The sequence below is a fragment of the Amia ocellicauda genome, chromosome 14 (genome assembly GCF_036373705.1).
Source record: "Amia ocellicauda isolate fAmiCal2 chromosome 14, fAmiCal2.hap1, whole genome shotgun sequence".
Classification (NCBI taxonomy): Eukaryota; Metazoa; Chordata; class Actinopteri; order Amiiformes; family Amiidae; genus Amia; species Amia ocellicauda.
The window spans coordinates 5,074,334-5,086,380 of NC_089863.1; the positions used below are offsets into that span (position 1 = coordinate 5,074,334).

A 12,047-nucleotide genomic window follows, 5' to 3' on the forward strand; every position below is an offset into this window, starting at 1 on the left:
GGCCCCTAAGAGCGGGGCCCCTGGATCACTGTGTCCCACTGGTGTCAGATTCGCACAGCACTGTGAAAGATTGTGTGTCTGTGTGTGTGAGAAAGAGGGAAGAGATTGTGTGTGTGTGTGAGAGAGACAGCGGGAGGAGAGATTGTGTGTGTGTGAGAGAGAGACAGCGGGAGGAGAGATTGTGTGTGTGTGTGAGAGAGACAGCGGGAGGAGAGATTGTGTGAGAAAGAGGGAAGAGAGATTGTGTGTGTGTGTGTGAGAGAGTGAGGAGAGATTGTGTGTGTGTGTGTGAGAGACAGCGGGAGGAGAGATTGTGTGTGTGAGAGAGAGAGAGAGGGAAGAGAGATTGTGTGTGTGAGAGAGAGGGAAGAGAGATTGTGTGTGTGAGAGAGATTGTGTGTGTGTGAGAGAGAGGGAAGAGAGATTGTGTGTGTGTGTGTGAGAGAGTGAGGAGAGATTGTGTGTGTGTGTGTGAGAGACAGCGGGAGGAGAGATTGTGTGTGTGAGAGAGAGAGAGAGGGAAGAGAGATTGTGTGTGTGAGAGAGAGGGAAGAGAGATTGTGTGTGTGAGAGAGATTGTGTGTGTGTGAGAGAGAGGGAAGAGAGATTGTGTGTGTGTGTGTGAGAGAGTGAGGAGAGATTGTGTGTGTGTGTGTGAGAGACAGCGGGAGGAGAGATTGTGTGTGTGAGAGAGAGAGAGAGGGAAGAGAGATTGTGTGTGTGAGAGAGAGGGAAGAGAGATTGTGTGTGTGAGAGAGATTGTGTGTGTGTGAGAGAGAGGGAAGAGAGATTGTGTGTGAGAGAGGGAGAGGGAAGAGAGATTGTGTGAGAGAGAGAGGGAGAGGGAAGAGAGATTGTGTGTGTGTGAGAGAGAGAGAGGGAAGAGAGATTGTGTGAGAGAGAGAGGGAGAGGAGAGAGTGGTAGTGCAGCCCTGTGGTAGCCTGGCGTCGCGTCCCCCTGCGTTTCGTTTCTTGCGCCCTGTGCTGCCAGGTAAGTCTCCAGGTCACCCTGACTCTGCTGGAGGAAATGGCCCCTGTGGATGGAGGGATACATACTGGGACCTGAAAGGAAAGGGGCGGCGGGTCAGGTTGGGGCCACAGCAGGGGAGGGCCTCTCTATGCAGGAAAGCAGGGACTGTGAGAAACCTCTTTATCCGCTCGGAGCAGATGGAGGTGTGGACACGGCTGCTCAATAGTAATGTGGTTTATCAACAGAAGCACGCAATGCGCTCCCTACCCTGGTTCTGCGCCGCCGTGCCGGCAGGGGGCGCTGCCTGGCCTCCCGTAGGCTGCGGGTGGAGGCGGCGCTGGACCCGCTATGGAGGTGCTGCAGTCCCCGGTAGCCGTGTCTCCTCTGCTCGCCGTTTGAAAGCCGCTTTCTGCTGCTGTGTCACCGGTACGACTGCTCTTCAGCACAGCCCTGCGCTCTGGGGCGGCTGCAGCTTATCCGCCCGCTGCCGGTTGTTCCTCCCGGTCATGAAATAACGCGATAGTTCGTAAACAAAACGCACATGTCGCCTTAAACTCGCAGGTATACAGAGAGACGCATTTCTCTTTCTGTTTATGTATGTATAACATCCAATGTTTAGTATTGTATAATGTATAGTAATGTATTTGATAAGGGAAATTAACCGGCTCAGGTGGGCGGAATGAAGCGGCACCCCGGCTGCTGCTCCAGCGGCGTGAGGAGAACTTTACACCGCGGCTGCGCAGGGCCTGGGTCGGGATGCATAGTGCAGGGGCAACTTATCTGTTTGTAAACGTGAAGGTGATACCAAACGAACTCTTGCATTGTCAATTAATAGACAGAGTTAATCAGCTTTACTTTAGGAATATAATCATGTATACAATGTTATGTATTGTATTGTACAATGCACTAGTTAGAGCTCATCTGGATACTGTGTGCAGTTCTGGGCTCCACACTTCAAGAAAGATATCGCTGCTCTAGAGGCAGTTCAGAGGAGAGCAACCAGACTTATTCCAGGTCTGAAGGGAAAGTCCTACTGAGAGACTGAGGACCTGAACCTTTTCACCCTGGAACAGAGGAGACTACATGGGGACTTGATCCAAGTCTTCAAAATCATGAAAGGCATCGACCACATCAAACCAGAGGAGCTTTTCCAGATCAGCAGGGACACACGCACCCGGGACACAAATGGAAATTGGGCTTCAAGGCATTCAAGACAGAAAACAGGAGACACTTCTTCACACAGAGAGGCGTCACAATCTGAACAAACTCCCCAGCGATGTGGCTGAAGAGACAATTTGTGCACATTTAAAGTCAGACTGGATAGGATCCTTGAATCACTTAGTTATGAATGGACACCAAACGAGCACGATGGGGCCAATGGCCTCCTCTCCATTGTACACTTTATGTTTTAACTGTAGTGTGTCCCTGTTTGTCTGACCGCAGTGTTGCTGAGACCGGTGTTGGTGGTGTGGCACGATGCAGAGCAATGGCACGGAGCCTCACCCTCTGTTTGGCGGCGCCCTCTCCGCCGTGCTGCCCCACAGCGCCCGCGACATCAGGTGAGCGGGAGTCTGTGTGTGTCTTACTGTATTTCTCTCGATGTTTCATCCTCTCGCTGTTCTCCTGTGCGTCTTGGTGCCCGTCTCCCTGCAAATGTCTGTGTCTGTCTCTCGTTCTGTGCAGCTGTTAAAATGATTGTGTGTAGTTTACAGCAGTGTGTGTCTCTCGTGTCTGTCGGTGTGTGTGTGTAACGTGAGCGTCTCTTCTGTTGACAGCGAGCTGAGGGAGATCCCAGACAACCAGGAGGTGTTCGCCCACCGGCACAGCGACCAGAGCATCATCGTCGAGCTGCTGGAGCACCAGGGCCACGTTCCCGACAGCCAGGCCGCCCGGTAAGGGGTCAGGGGTCAGGCAGAGGCACAAAGACACAAACACAGATGCACAGAGTGTGTGTGTGTTTTTGTAGCTGTGTCTCTGTAGGTGTGTCTGTGTTTTTTGTAGGTGTGTCTGTCAGTGTGTGTGTTTCTGTAGTTGTTTCAGTGTGTTTGTATGTGTATCTGTGTCACTGTGTGTTTCTGTCCCCGTGTCACTGAGTGTTCTTCCTCCCTCCACGCAGGTTCCACTTCCAGGACGTGGCGGGCAGTAACGAGGCGGGCGGGGCGGAGGTGCGCAGTGTGGAGCCTCTGTCTGGAGCCCAGCTCTCCCTGCCGGCCTGCAGCTCCGCCTGGCTGCTGAGCGGCACCCAGCTGGTCTCCAAGTTCAACGAAGAGGTCAGCACGTCAACACAGACCCCCCCACACCTCCTCTCTCCCCCCCAGACACAGATATAAACACCCAGTCATTCACACATGGCCTGGTGTCGTTTGGCATTTCAGAGCAGCTGTGTGATCAACTCGGGCCACCTTCATGTCGAATTGAACACACTGAACCCTGGAGGTTTTGGCGGCAACCTGGTGACTAATGGTCTGACAGACGGGTGACTAATTAAAGGAAAAACAACATGCAGTGTCTCAGTGAGGTGTTGGGCACCACGAGCCCCAGAACAGCTTCAATGCTCTTGGCACAGATTGTACGAGTCTTTGGACTCTACTGGAGGGATGAACACCATTCTTCCAAAAGATATTCCCTCATTTGGGGTTTTGATGATGGTGGTGGAGAGCGCTGTCTAACACGTGTCCACACCCCAACCTGTGATCTCCCATAGGTGTTCAATTGGGTTGAGATCTGGTGATCTGGTGGCCATAGCATTTGATTCACATCATTTTCATACTCATCACACCATGGGACATTGTCATCCTGGAAGAGACACTCCCATCAGGATAGAAATGTGTCACCATAGGATAAAGGTGATCACTCAGAATAACTTTGTAATGATTTGCAGTGACCCTTCCCTCTAAGGGGACAAGTGGACCCAAACCATGCCAGGAAAATGCCCCCCACAGCATAACAGAGCCTCCGGACCCCCTCACTGTAGGGGTCCAGCAGTCAGGCCTGTCCCGTTCTCTTGGTGTAATTGCTTAATTGTATCATGCAGTACACCTGTTTGGAGGCATCTGCATTTGTTAAGTTCCTCCACTCATTTATTCAGGTTTTTCCCTTGAAAAGTGCGAGTGTGTGTGCGAGTGTGTGCGCGCGCACGCACGCATCTGAGTGAGAGTCTGTCTCTGTCTGTCTGTCTCTGCGTGTGTCTGTGGTTAACTGGCGTTCACCTCTCCCTCCTCAGGCTCAGAACACGGTGGATGTCTACCTGGGTCTGTTCCGTCTGCCGCAGCACGACACCGACATCCTGGTGACCTTCAACGACCCCGTCCAAATCAGGTGAGCCCCCGGACTCCATCCAGACATGTCTCTCCCTCTCTCTGTGTGTTGCTCCCCCAGCCCCTCACACCCCTCTTTCCCTCTCCCTCAGTCCTCTCAGCAGTAGCAGCAGCACTGCAGAGGAGGCCCCCAGCAGCCCGTCCGCCCCCTGGACTCCAGAGGACTTCCGCCTCCTGCTGCACACGCTCTGCCTGCTGGACCCAGGGGTGTTCGGATAGCCCCCCTACCGGATTTGTGTCACGTAACACCAGAGAAGATTGGACGGAGGGGGCAATACAACGAGGGAAAAATGTATAGATCATCGAGTTTCAGACGTTAAAAAACTACCCACGATCCCCCGGCGCTCTCGGGGTCACAAGGGGGTCAGACTGCAATGTTTGCTTTACAACCCGTGACACGAGTGAGCCAGACGTCAGTGAGATAAAGACTGAGAGAGCCTGACTGGCTGAGGGGGAGGTTAAGGAGTGTGAAAGGAGTGCAGTCAGGAGAGGAGGAGGATTTTCTTTTCCTGTGGTGGACGAATGCTGCCTGCTGGCACATTTTTTGCTGGGTTTTCATATTTTTGTGTTTTTCTACCCCCTCCCTCCAGCTGTCGTCCTATACAGCCGTTTCCTCTGGGCAGCGTGTACAGTCCTCACTAGATACACAATATGGAAAGAGTTTAAGGAATCATTAAAAGAATTCAACAAGACGTTTGTACTGTTTGGGCTTGGTGGTGTTTTTGCTTTTGTTTTATGTATATATATATGCTGCCGAGTACAGTTGTGTCCCGTCTGCCTCGGCACGACAAGTAAATAGAATAATAAAACGTACGGTTTGATAAGCAGCAACAGCAGGATTGCCGGTGTATTTGTGTACAGTGCGTATGGAATGCCTGGCACAGATGGGCCGACCTCCGACCCCGGTCACCTGACTGCGGCACGTGTGACTCCCGCAGGTGGCTACGGCACGTGTTTGTGTGCGTGTGACTCCCGCAGCCGTTCCGGGTACAAGGACGCCTCGGTCGCATTGTCACCCGTCGCCCAGATGGTTATTGGAGCTGCCGGCACGGTCGGGACGGTGGTTGAACCGGTTTTTGTATTCATTTCCTTTTCAATTTATTCTACATGAGCGCCTTATCACAGTTATACAATAGTGGTCCCGCCTCGGAGAGAGGTATAGTACAGCGGTGTAACAGGGTCTCAAACCAAACGTTACCAAAGTTAAAAAGCATCTCGGACATTCCTAATCCCCAGCCCTGGTCCCTGGAGGGAGACGCGGTCCAGTCCAGCGGGGGTCTCTATCTCTGGTCCACGGAGACGGACAGTCCAGTCCAGTCCAGTGGGGGTCCCTTGGAGAGAGACGGGGCCCCCGCGTGTTCGAGGAGGACCCTCGGACGGGGCGGCGGGGTCCAGACGCACCGAGGGTCGTCCCCCCTAGCTGTGGTGGCGGTGCACTTTGCGCAGCTCGTTCCAGAACAGCAGGGACAGCACGGTGTGGGGGCCCAGGCGGAAGTAGGAGGCCCCCACGCCCTTGTAGAGCCCCGTCAGGCCCTCACTGCGCAGCGTCTTGGAGAAGCAGTCAGCCAGGCCCCGGTAGAGCACCCCCTGTGGGAGGAGAGGACAGGTGCACGGAGACAGGGTCACACACACGCGGCAATTTTGACTACAGGCGGGGTGCGTGACCCCGTCTCGGAGCTACCCGATGGGAAACGACGGGAAGGGTTACCTGTCCACGGGCGTCCACCGGCTGGTTGTAGAGCCGGGTGCTGATCACGTCGAAGGGGGTCATGGCCAGGACCACAACCACGCTGCTGACCATCCCGGCTGACAGAGCCTCCAGCCAGCTGCCCGCCGGGAACACCTGGGGCGGGAGAGGGAGAGGAGGAGCGGATAATCAATAATGAGAAAATACAATCGTACAATCGAGAGGAGGCCATTCGCCCCATCGTGCTCGTTTGGTGTTCATTAATAACCGAGTGATCCGAGGATCCTATCCAGTCTGTTTTTAAATGTTCCCAAAATTTCAGCTTCGTTTCGTTCCCCCTGTCCCCCTCGGGGTCGTGAGCCTCAGGGCCAGCGGGCCAAGAGGGTCCCGCTTCGGGGAGAGCTGGATGCTCAGTAGTGCTTTGTGGTGGTCGGACTGGGGGTCGGCCTGCTTTAGGTGGGACCAGAACTTCACTGCCCTCTTCCGGATGGGGATCGATCTCTCTCACCTGTAGATCGATGACCAGCTCCTTGGAGGCAGAGAAGGTGGACAGCTGGGCGGCCGACCCCACCATGACCCGGGGAATGGCCGCACTGGTGCCCCGCCACAGCCCCGCCACGCCCTGCTCCCGGCGGATCGCTGCCAGTGCGTGGAACATGCCCTGTGGGGGAGAGGGAGAGAGAGAGAGAGAGAGAGAGTGAGTGAAAGTGAGAGGAGGATGTCAAAACTTCATAACCTTCAATTTTTCTTGTTGTATACTGACCTGGTGTTTGTACTGGTGTCCCACAGCGATGGACGAGGTGGACTGGCTCTGCAGGTGAGTTTTGACCTTTGAGTGAGTGAGAGAGTGAGAGAGTGAGAGAAACATGAGTTACTCTCACACCACAGCAACCTCCATTGGCCGGCCACCCGGTCCGAGTCGGCGCCCGCGTCTTCCTTGTTTACTGAACACACACACAAAAGAAAACTAAATATCGAAGTTGTAATCTGTTGCTGCCAATAACAGCAGGATCGGCGCACAGGCAACACAGTGGCTCGTGTTCACGTTGTCCAATGTCAGCGGCTCACAGGGGGGACGCAGTGAAAGCGCTGAACACACAGAGGAGCAGATGTCACGGTGACTCAATCAGAAGTTTCTCAATCAATTGGACGCTCCCACTTGACCCCGACCAGCACCAGTTACCGGATGGCTGTATCACCGGGAAATCATTCCCCCGCACGAATGACCAGAGAGCCTAGCGGTTTTCACTGAATTGTCTGAGTCACGGAGGCACGTGGTTGGAAAGACACAGATAGATAGATACTCGGGCAGATGAGATGCAGAGAAAGGGGAAGTTTTTTTTAGGTTGAACTGTAGGAAAGTGAAACTCAGGGAGCGAGAAGACAGCCAGATGGACCGGGACGCACACAGATATACAGACAGCAGTTCTGATTTAACTACAGACGACAAACACAGGGGTGTAGACAGACACCCAGTGGAGACCCTACACAGTGAATTAGAAAGATATATATACAGCACACACAGACTGGACTGACTCGCACTCTCACTCACACACACTCACACACACATGATCACTCACACAGACACACCCTGGCTAGTTATATATACAGCACATACACACACACACACACACACTGACTGACACACTCATGCACACACTCACACGCACACACTGAACCCAGCTAGTTACATACACAGCACACACAGACACACATAGACCTGGCAAGTTATATATATATAACAACACAGTGTGTGTCATATATACCAGTGGCTAGTGATATATACACACACTCACTAACCTACTGACTGACACACACACACACACACTGACACAGACTGATTGACACACACACACACTGACACACAGACTGATTAACACACACACACACATACACATACACACACACACACTCACTGACACACAGACTGATTAACACACACACACACATACACATACACACACACACACTCACTGACACACAGACTGATTAACACACACACACACATACACATACACACACACACACTCACTGACAGACTGATTGACACACACACACTGACTCACTAACACACAGACTGATTGACACACACACACACTGACTCACTAACACACAGACTGATTGACACACACACACACACTGACTCACTAACACAGACTGATTGACACACACACACACTGACTCACTAACACACAGACTGATTGACACACACACACACACACACACACTGACTCACTAACACACACACTGACACACACACACACTGACTCACTAACACACAGACTGATTGACACACACACACACACACACACTGACTCACTAACACAGACTGATTGACACACACACACACTGACTCACTAACACACAGACTGATTGACACACACACACACACACACACTGACTCACTAACACAGACTGATTGACACACACACACACTGACTCACTAACACACAGACTGATTGACACACACACACACACACACACTGACTCACTAACACAGACTGATTGACACACACACACACACACACACTGACTCACTAACACAGACTGATTGACACACACACACACTGACTCACTAACACACAGACTGATTGACACACACACACACACACACACTGACTCACTAACACAGACTGATTGACACACACACACACTGACTCACTAACACACAGACTGATTGACACACACACACACACACACACACTGACTCACTAACACACACACTGACACACACACACACACACACTGACTCACTAACACACAGACTGATTAACACACAGACTGATTAACACACAGACACACACTGACTCACTGACACACAGACTGATTGACACACACACACACACTCACTCACTGATTGACACACACACTGACTCACTAACACACACACACACTGACACACACACACACACTGACTCACTAACACACACACACACACACTGACTCACTAACACACACACACACACAGACTCACTAACACACACACTGACACACACACACACACACTGACTCACACACACACACACTGACTCACTAACACACACACACACTGACTCACTAACACACACACACACTGATTGACACACACACTGACTCACTAACACACACACTGACACACACACTGACACACACACACACACACACACACTGACACACACACACACACACACTGACACACACACACTGACTCACTAACACACACACTGACACACACACTGACACACACACACACACACACACTGACACACACACACTGACTCACTAACACACACACTGACACACACACACTGACACACACACACACACACTGACTCACTAACACACACACTGACACACACACACACACACTGACTCACTAACACACACACACTGACTCACTAACACACACACTGACACACACACACACACACTGACTCACTAACACACACACTGACACACACACACACACACTGACTCACTAACACACACACTGACACACACACACACACTGACTCACTAACACACACACTGACACACACACACACACACTGACTCACTAACACACACACTGACACACACACACACACACTGACTCACTAACACACACACTGACACACACACACACACACTGACTCACTAACACACACACTGACACACACACACACACTGACTCACTAACACACACACTGACACACACACACACACACTGACTCACTAACACACACACTGACACACACACACACACACTGACTCACTAACACACACACTGACACACACACACACACACTGACTCACTAACACACACACTGACACACACACACACACACTGACTCACTAACACACACACTGACACACACACACACACACACTGACTCACTAACACACACACTGACACACACACACACACACTGACTCACTAACACACACACTGACACACACACACACACACTGACTCACTAACACACACACTGACACACACACACACACACTGACTCACTAACACACACACTGACACACACACACACACACTGACTCACTAACACACACACTGACACACACACACACACACTGACTCACTAACACACACACTGACACACACACACACACACTGACTCACTCCCTAATCCCTAGTGCACCCTCCGGCCGCAGACGGCGAGGCTGAGACCCAGAGGGCGCATCGACCTCAGCTGCCCCGGCCACACTCACCAGGTAGATGGGGCTGCCCATCACGGCGCCCACCACCCCGGACACGGCCCCGGCGGCGGTGCTCTTGGCCGTGCTGACCCGCCCGTCGGTGTGGATGTACCCGGCCGCCTCGAAGATAGCGTAGGAGCCCAGGCGCACGCCGTTCATGCAGAACTGGTAGCACAGGCCGGCCGCCAGCCCCTTCTGCAGGCCGGCCAGCCCGTCCACCTTGCCGATGGTGTAGAAGGCGTGGAAGACGTTGCGGTAGTGCACCTGGTACGAGCCCCGCGTCTTCAGCTCCCCCTGCAGCTGCATGCGGGTCTTGACCACCTCCAGCGGGTTGGTGAACAGGCAGGCCCCGCAGGCGGCCAGCCCGCCCAGGAGGAAGTCCATCAGCGGCCCCTAGCCGGGGGGAGAGAGGGAGACACTCGGGCTAGTTTGCATGCAACTATTACAGACGCCCGCATTGCATTGTGCAGCAGCAGCAGCAGGGCAGGCTCAAAGATGCCGGGTCACAGCAAAGCACGCATGCGCACACCGAGATCTGTATGTGTACCTATGAAGAGATGTGGATGTGTGTGAGTGCCGTGCCGGTGCTGCTGCTCTCCCACTCCCACTCCCACTCCCACTCCCACTCCCACAACCCCCCGCTCGTCCTGCCGGGCTGTGCACTCCAGGACCAATGGGCTGCGGCCGGCCCGGGCGCCTTGTCCAATCAGAGGGCTCGCCCGAGGTCTTACCCCCGCGTGTGGGCGGGGCTAGGGGAAGTCTTACCCACGGATTCCTAAAAGCGGCGCAGGCGCATTTCCACTTGACCGGCCTTACAGGGGTGTTGGTTTGGAGGCATCTTTTAATTCATCTTCCAGTTCATTGTGACGTCATGTGCATGGGTTTTAAAAGTCGTAAAATAGACGGGTTTGGTTTGAGCACTGACCCCCGGATGGCTGTGCAAGAAGAGGGCGGCTAAACCGGCTTCCTGTTCACGCACACGTGTCGGATGTATTCTGTTCATTTCAGTTGGTCTGGGATTTACGACTATAATTATGATTATTGTTAGTATCTAATGACAGACATTGATTTATTGCATGATCTATTTCACCCACTTCTCCTTCATCTGCGTCACATTAGTATTACTTAACAACGACACCCCCAGCACCTGGGCATAGTTTCACACACACATGCAATGGCATGTCTCTATAATTACTAAATAAATACAAGTGCATGCAAACACTGAGTCGCTGCTACTATGAGACATAGGGCGGCGGTGTGCGACCCCCGGGAAGGTGACATGTCCTCTCCATTGTGCTGTGACCTCCAACAATGCGACAGGCGCCGCTGTGATTGGCGGAGAGACTCTACTGCGCATGTGCGCATCAGTACGGGTCTGGTGACTCGCTGGCCCGGTGCATTTCGGTACCTGCGCTGCGGGTGACGTCATCGAGGGGCTGGCTCTCCACACCTGCATCCCACGCACCTGTGGCCGCCCCCTGTGCGGCGTGACGTCAGTCAGTATTCAGTTGAAATGGCTTTATTGACGTGGGAACAGTGGTTTCGAGTCGCCACAGCCGTACAGAGATGATACAAGCAAGTCTGTCAGGGAATTTACAATATTTTTGATACAGATAATGATCCACACTCTCTCTCTGACAGACACACTCTGTCTCACAGGCATACACAAGCACACACTCTCTCACACGCACGCAAGTATGCACACTCTCACATGCATACACAGACACACACTCCAACACACACACAAGCATACACAAAACACACACTCCAACACACACATTCACAGCCACACTTACACACACACACTCTCACATGCAAACTCTCTCACACACACACGCACACTCTCACACATGCACAGTCTCACACACACGCACGCATGCACACTCTCACATGCATACAC

At 52.7% G+C, this 12,047-nt stretch overlaps 2 protein-coding genes across 3 annotated transcripts; one reads left to right on the forward strand and one right to left on the reverse strand.

Annotated features, from left to right (window-relative positions):
- The first annotated feature begins 1,260 nt into the window (after positions 1 to 1,260).
- On the forward strand, positions 1,261 to 4,979 carry rangrf (RAN guanine nucleotide release factor). 2 transcript variants are annotated; one of them, XM_066722637.1, is made up of 6 exons: positions 1,261 to 1,396; positions 2,414 to 2,529; positions 2,746 to 2,862; positions 3,087 to 3,240; positions 4,194 to 4,288; positions 4,380 to 4,979. In XM_066722637.1, exons 2-6 carry the CDS (start codon positions 2,447 to 2,449, stop codon positions 4,504 to 4,506), a joined length of 576 nt encoding a protein of 191 aa, XP_066578734.1. In that variant the 5' UTR covers positions 1,261 to 1,396; positions 2,414 to 2,446; the 3' UTR covers positions 4,507 to 4,979. The 2 variants fall into 2 exon arrangements, with proteins under 2 accessions (XP_066578734.1, XP_066578733.1); XM_066722636.1 differs by having other exon boundaries at positions 1,283 to 1,531.
- A 381-nt stretch (positions 4,980 to 5,360) lies between these two features.
- slc25a35 (solute carrier family 25 member 35) lies at positions 5,361 to 10,767 on the reverse strand. The gene is made up of 6 exons (XM_066722607.1): positions 10,695 to 10,767; positions 10,160 to 10,540; positions 6,738 to 6,803; positions 6,483 to 6,635; positions 5,996 to 6,130; positions 5,361 to 5,874 (listed from the first exon to the last, which is right to left on the reverse strand). Exons 2-6 carry the CDS (start codon positions 10,529 to 10,531, stop codon positions 5,704 to 5,706), a joined length of 897 nt encoding a protein of 298 aa, XP_066578704.1. The 5' UTR covers positions 10,532 to 10,540; positions 10,695 to 10,767; the 3' UTR covers positions 5,361 to 5,703.
- Positions 10,768 to 12,047: the final 1,280 nt, after the last annotated feature.

Excerpts from the sequence above, each read along its gene's own strand:
- rangrf (XM_066722637.1), top strand. The coding sequence starts at position 2,447 with ATGCAGAGCAATGGCACGGAGCCTCACCCTCTGTTTGGCGGCGCCCTC. Across the intron at positions 2,863-3,086 it reads CCCGACAGCCAGGCCGCCCG|GTTCCACTTCCAGGACGTGG; the intron begins GTAAGGGGTCAG and ends CCCTCCACGCAG. Across the intron at positions 3,241-4,193 it reads TCTCCAAGTTCAACGAAGAG|GCTCAGAACACGGTGGATGT; the intron begins GTCAGCACGTCA and ends CTCCCTCCTCAG.
- slc25a35 (XM_066722607.1), bottom strand. The coding sequence starts at position 10,531 with ATGGACTTCCTCCTGGGCGGGCTGGCCGCCTGCGGGGCCTGCCTGTTC. Across the intron at positions 6,131-6,482 it reads AGCTGGTCATCGATCTACAG|GTGTTCCCGGCGGGCAGCTG; the intron begins GTGAGAGAGATC and ends CTCCCGCCCCAG. Across the intron at positions 5,875-5,995 it reads CGGTGGACGCCCGTGGACAG|GGGGTGCTCTACCGGGGCCT; the intron begins GTAACCCTTCCC and ends CTCCTCCCACAG.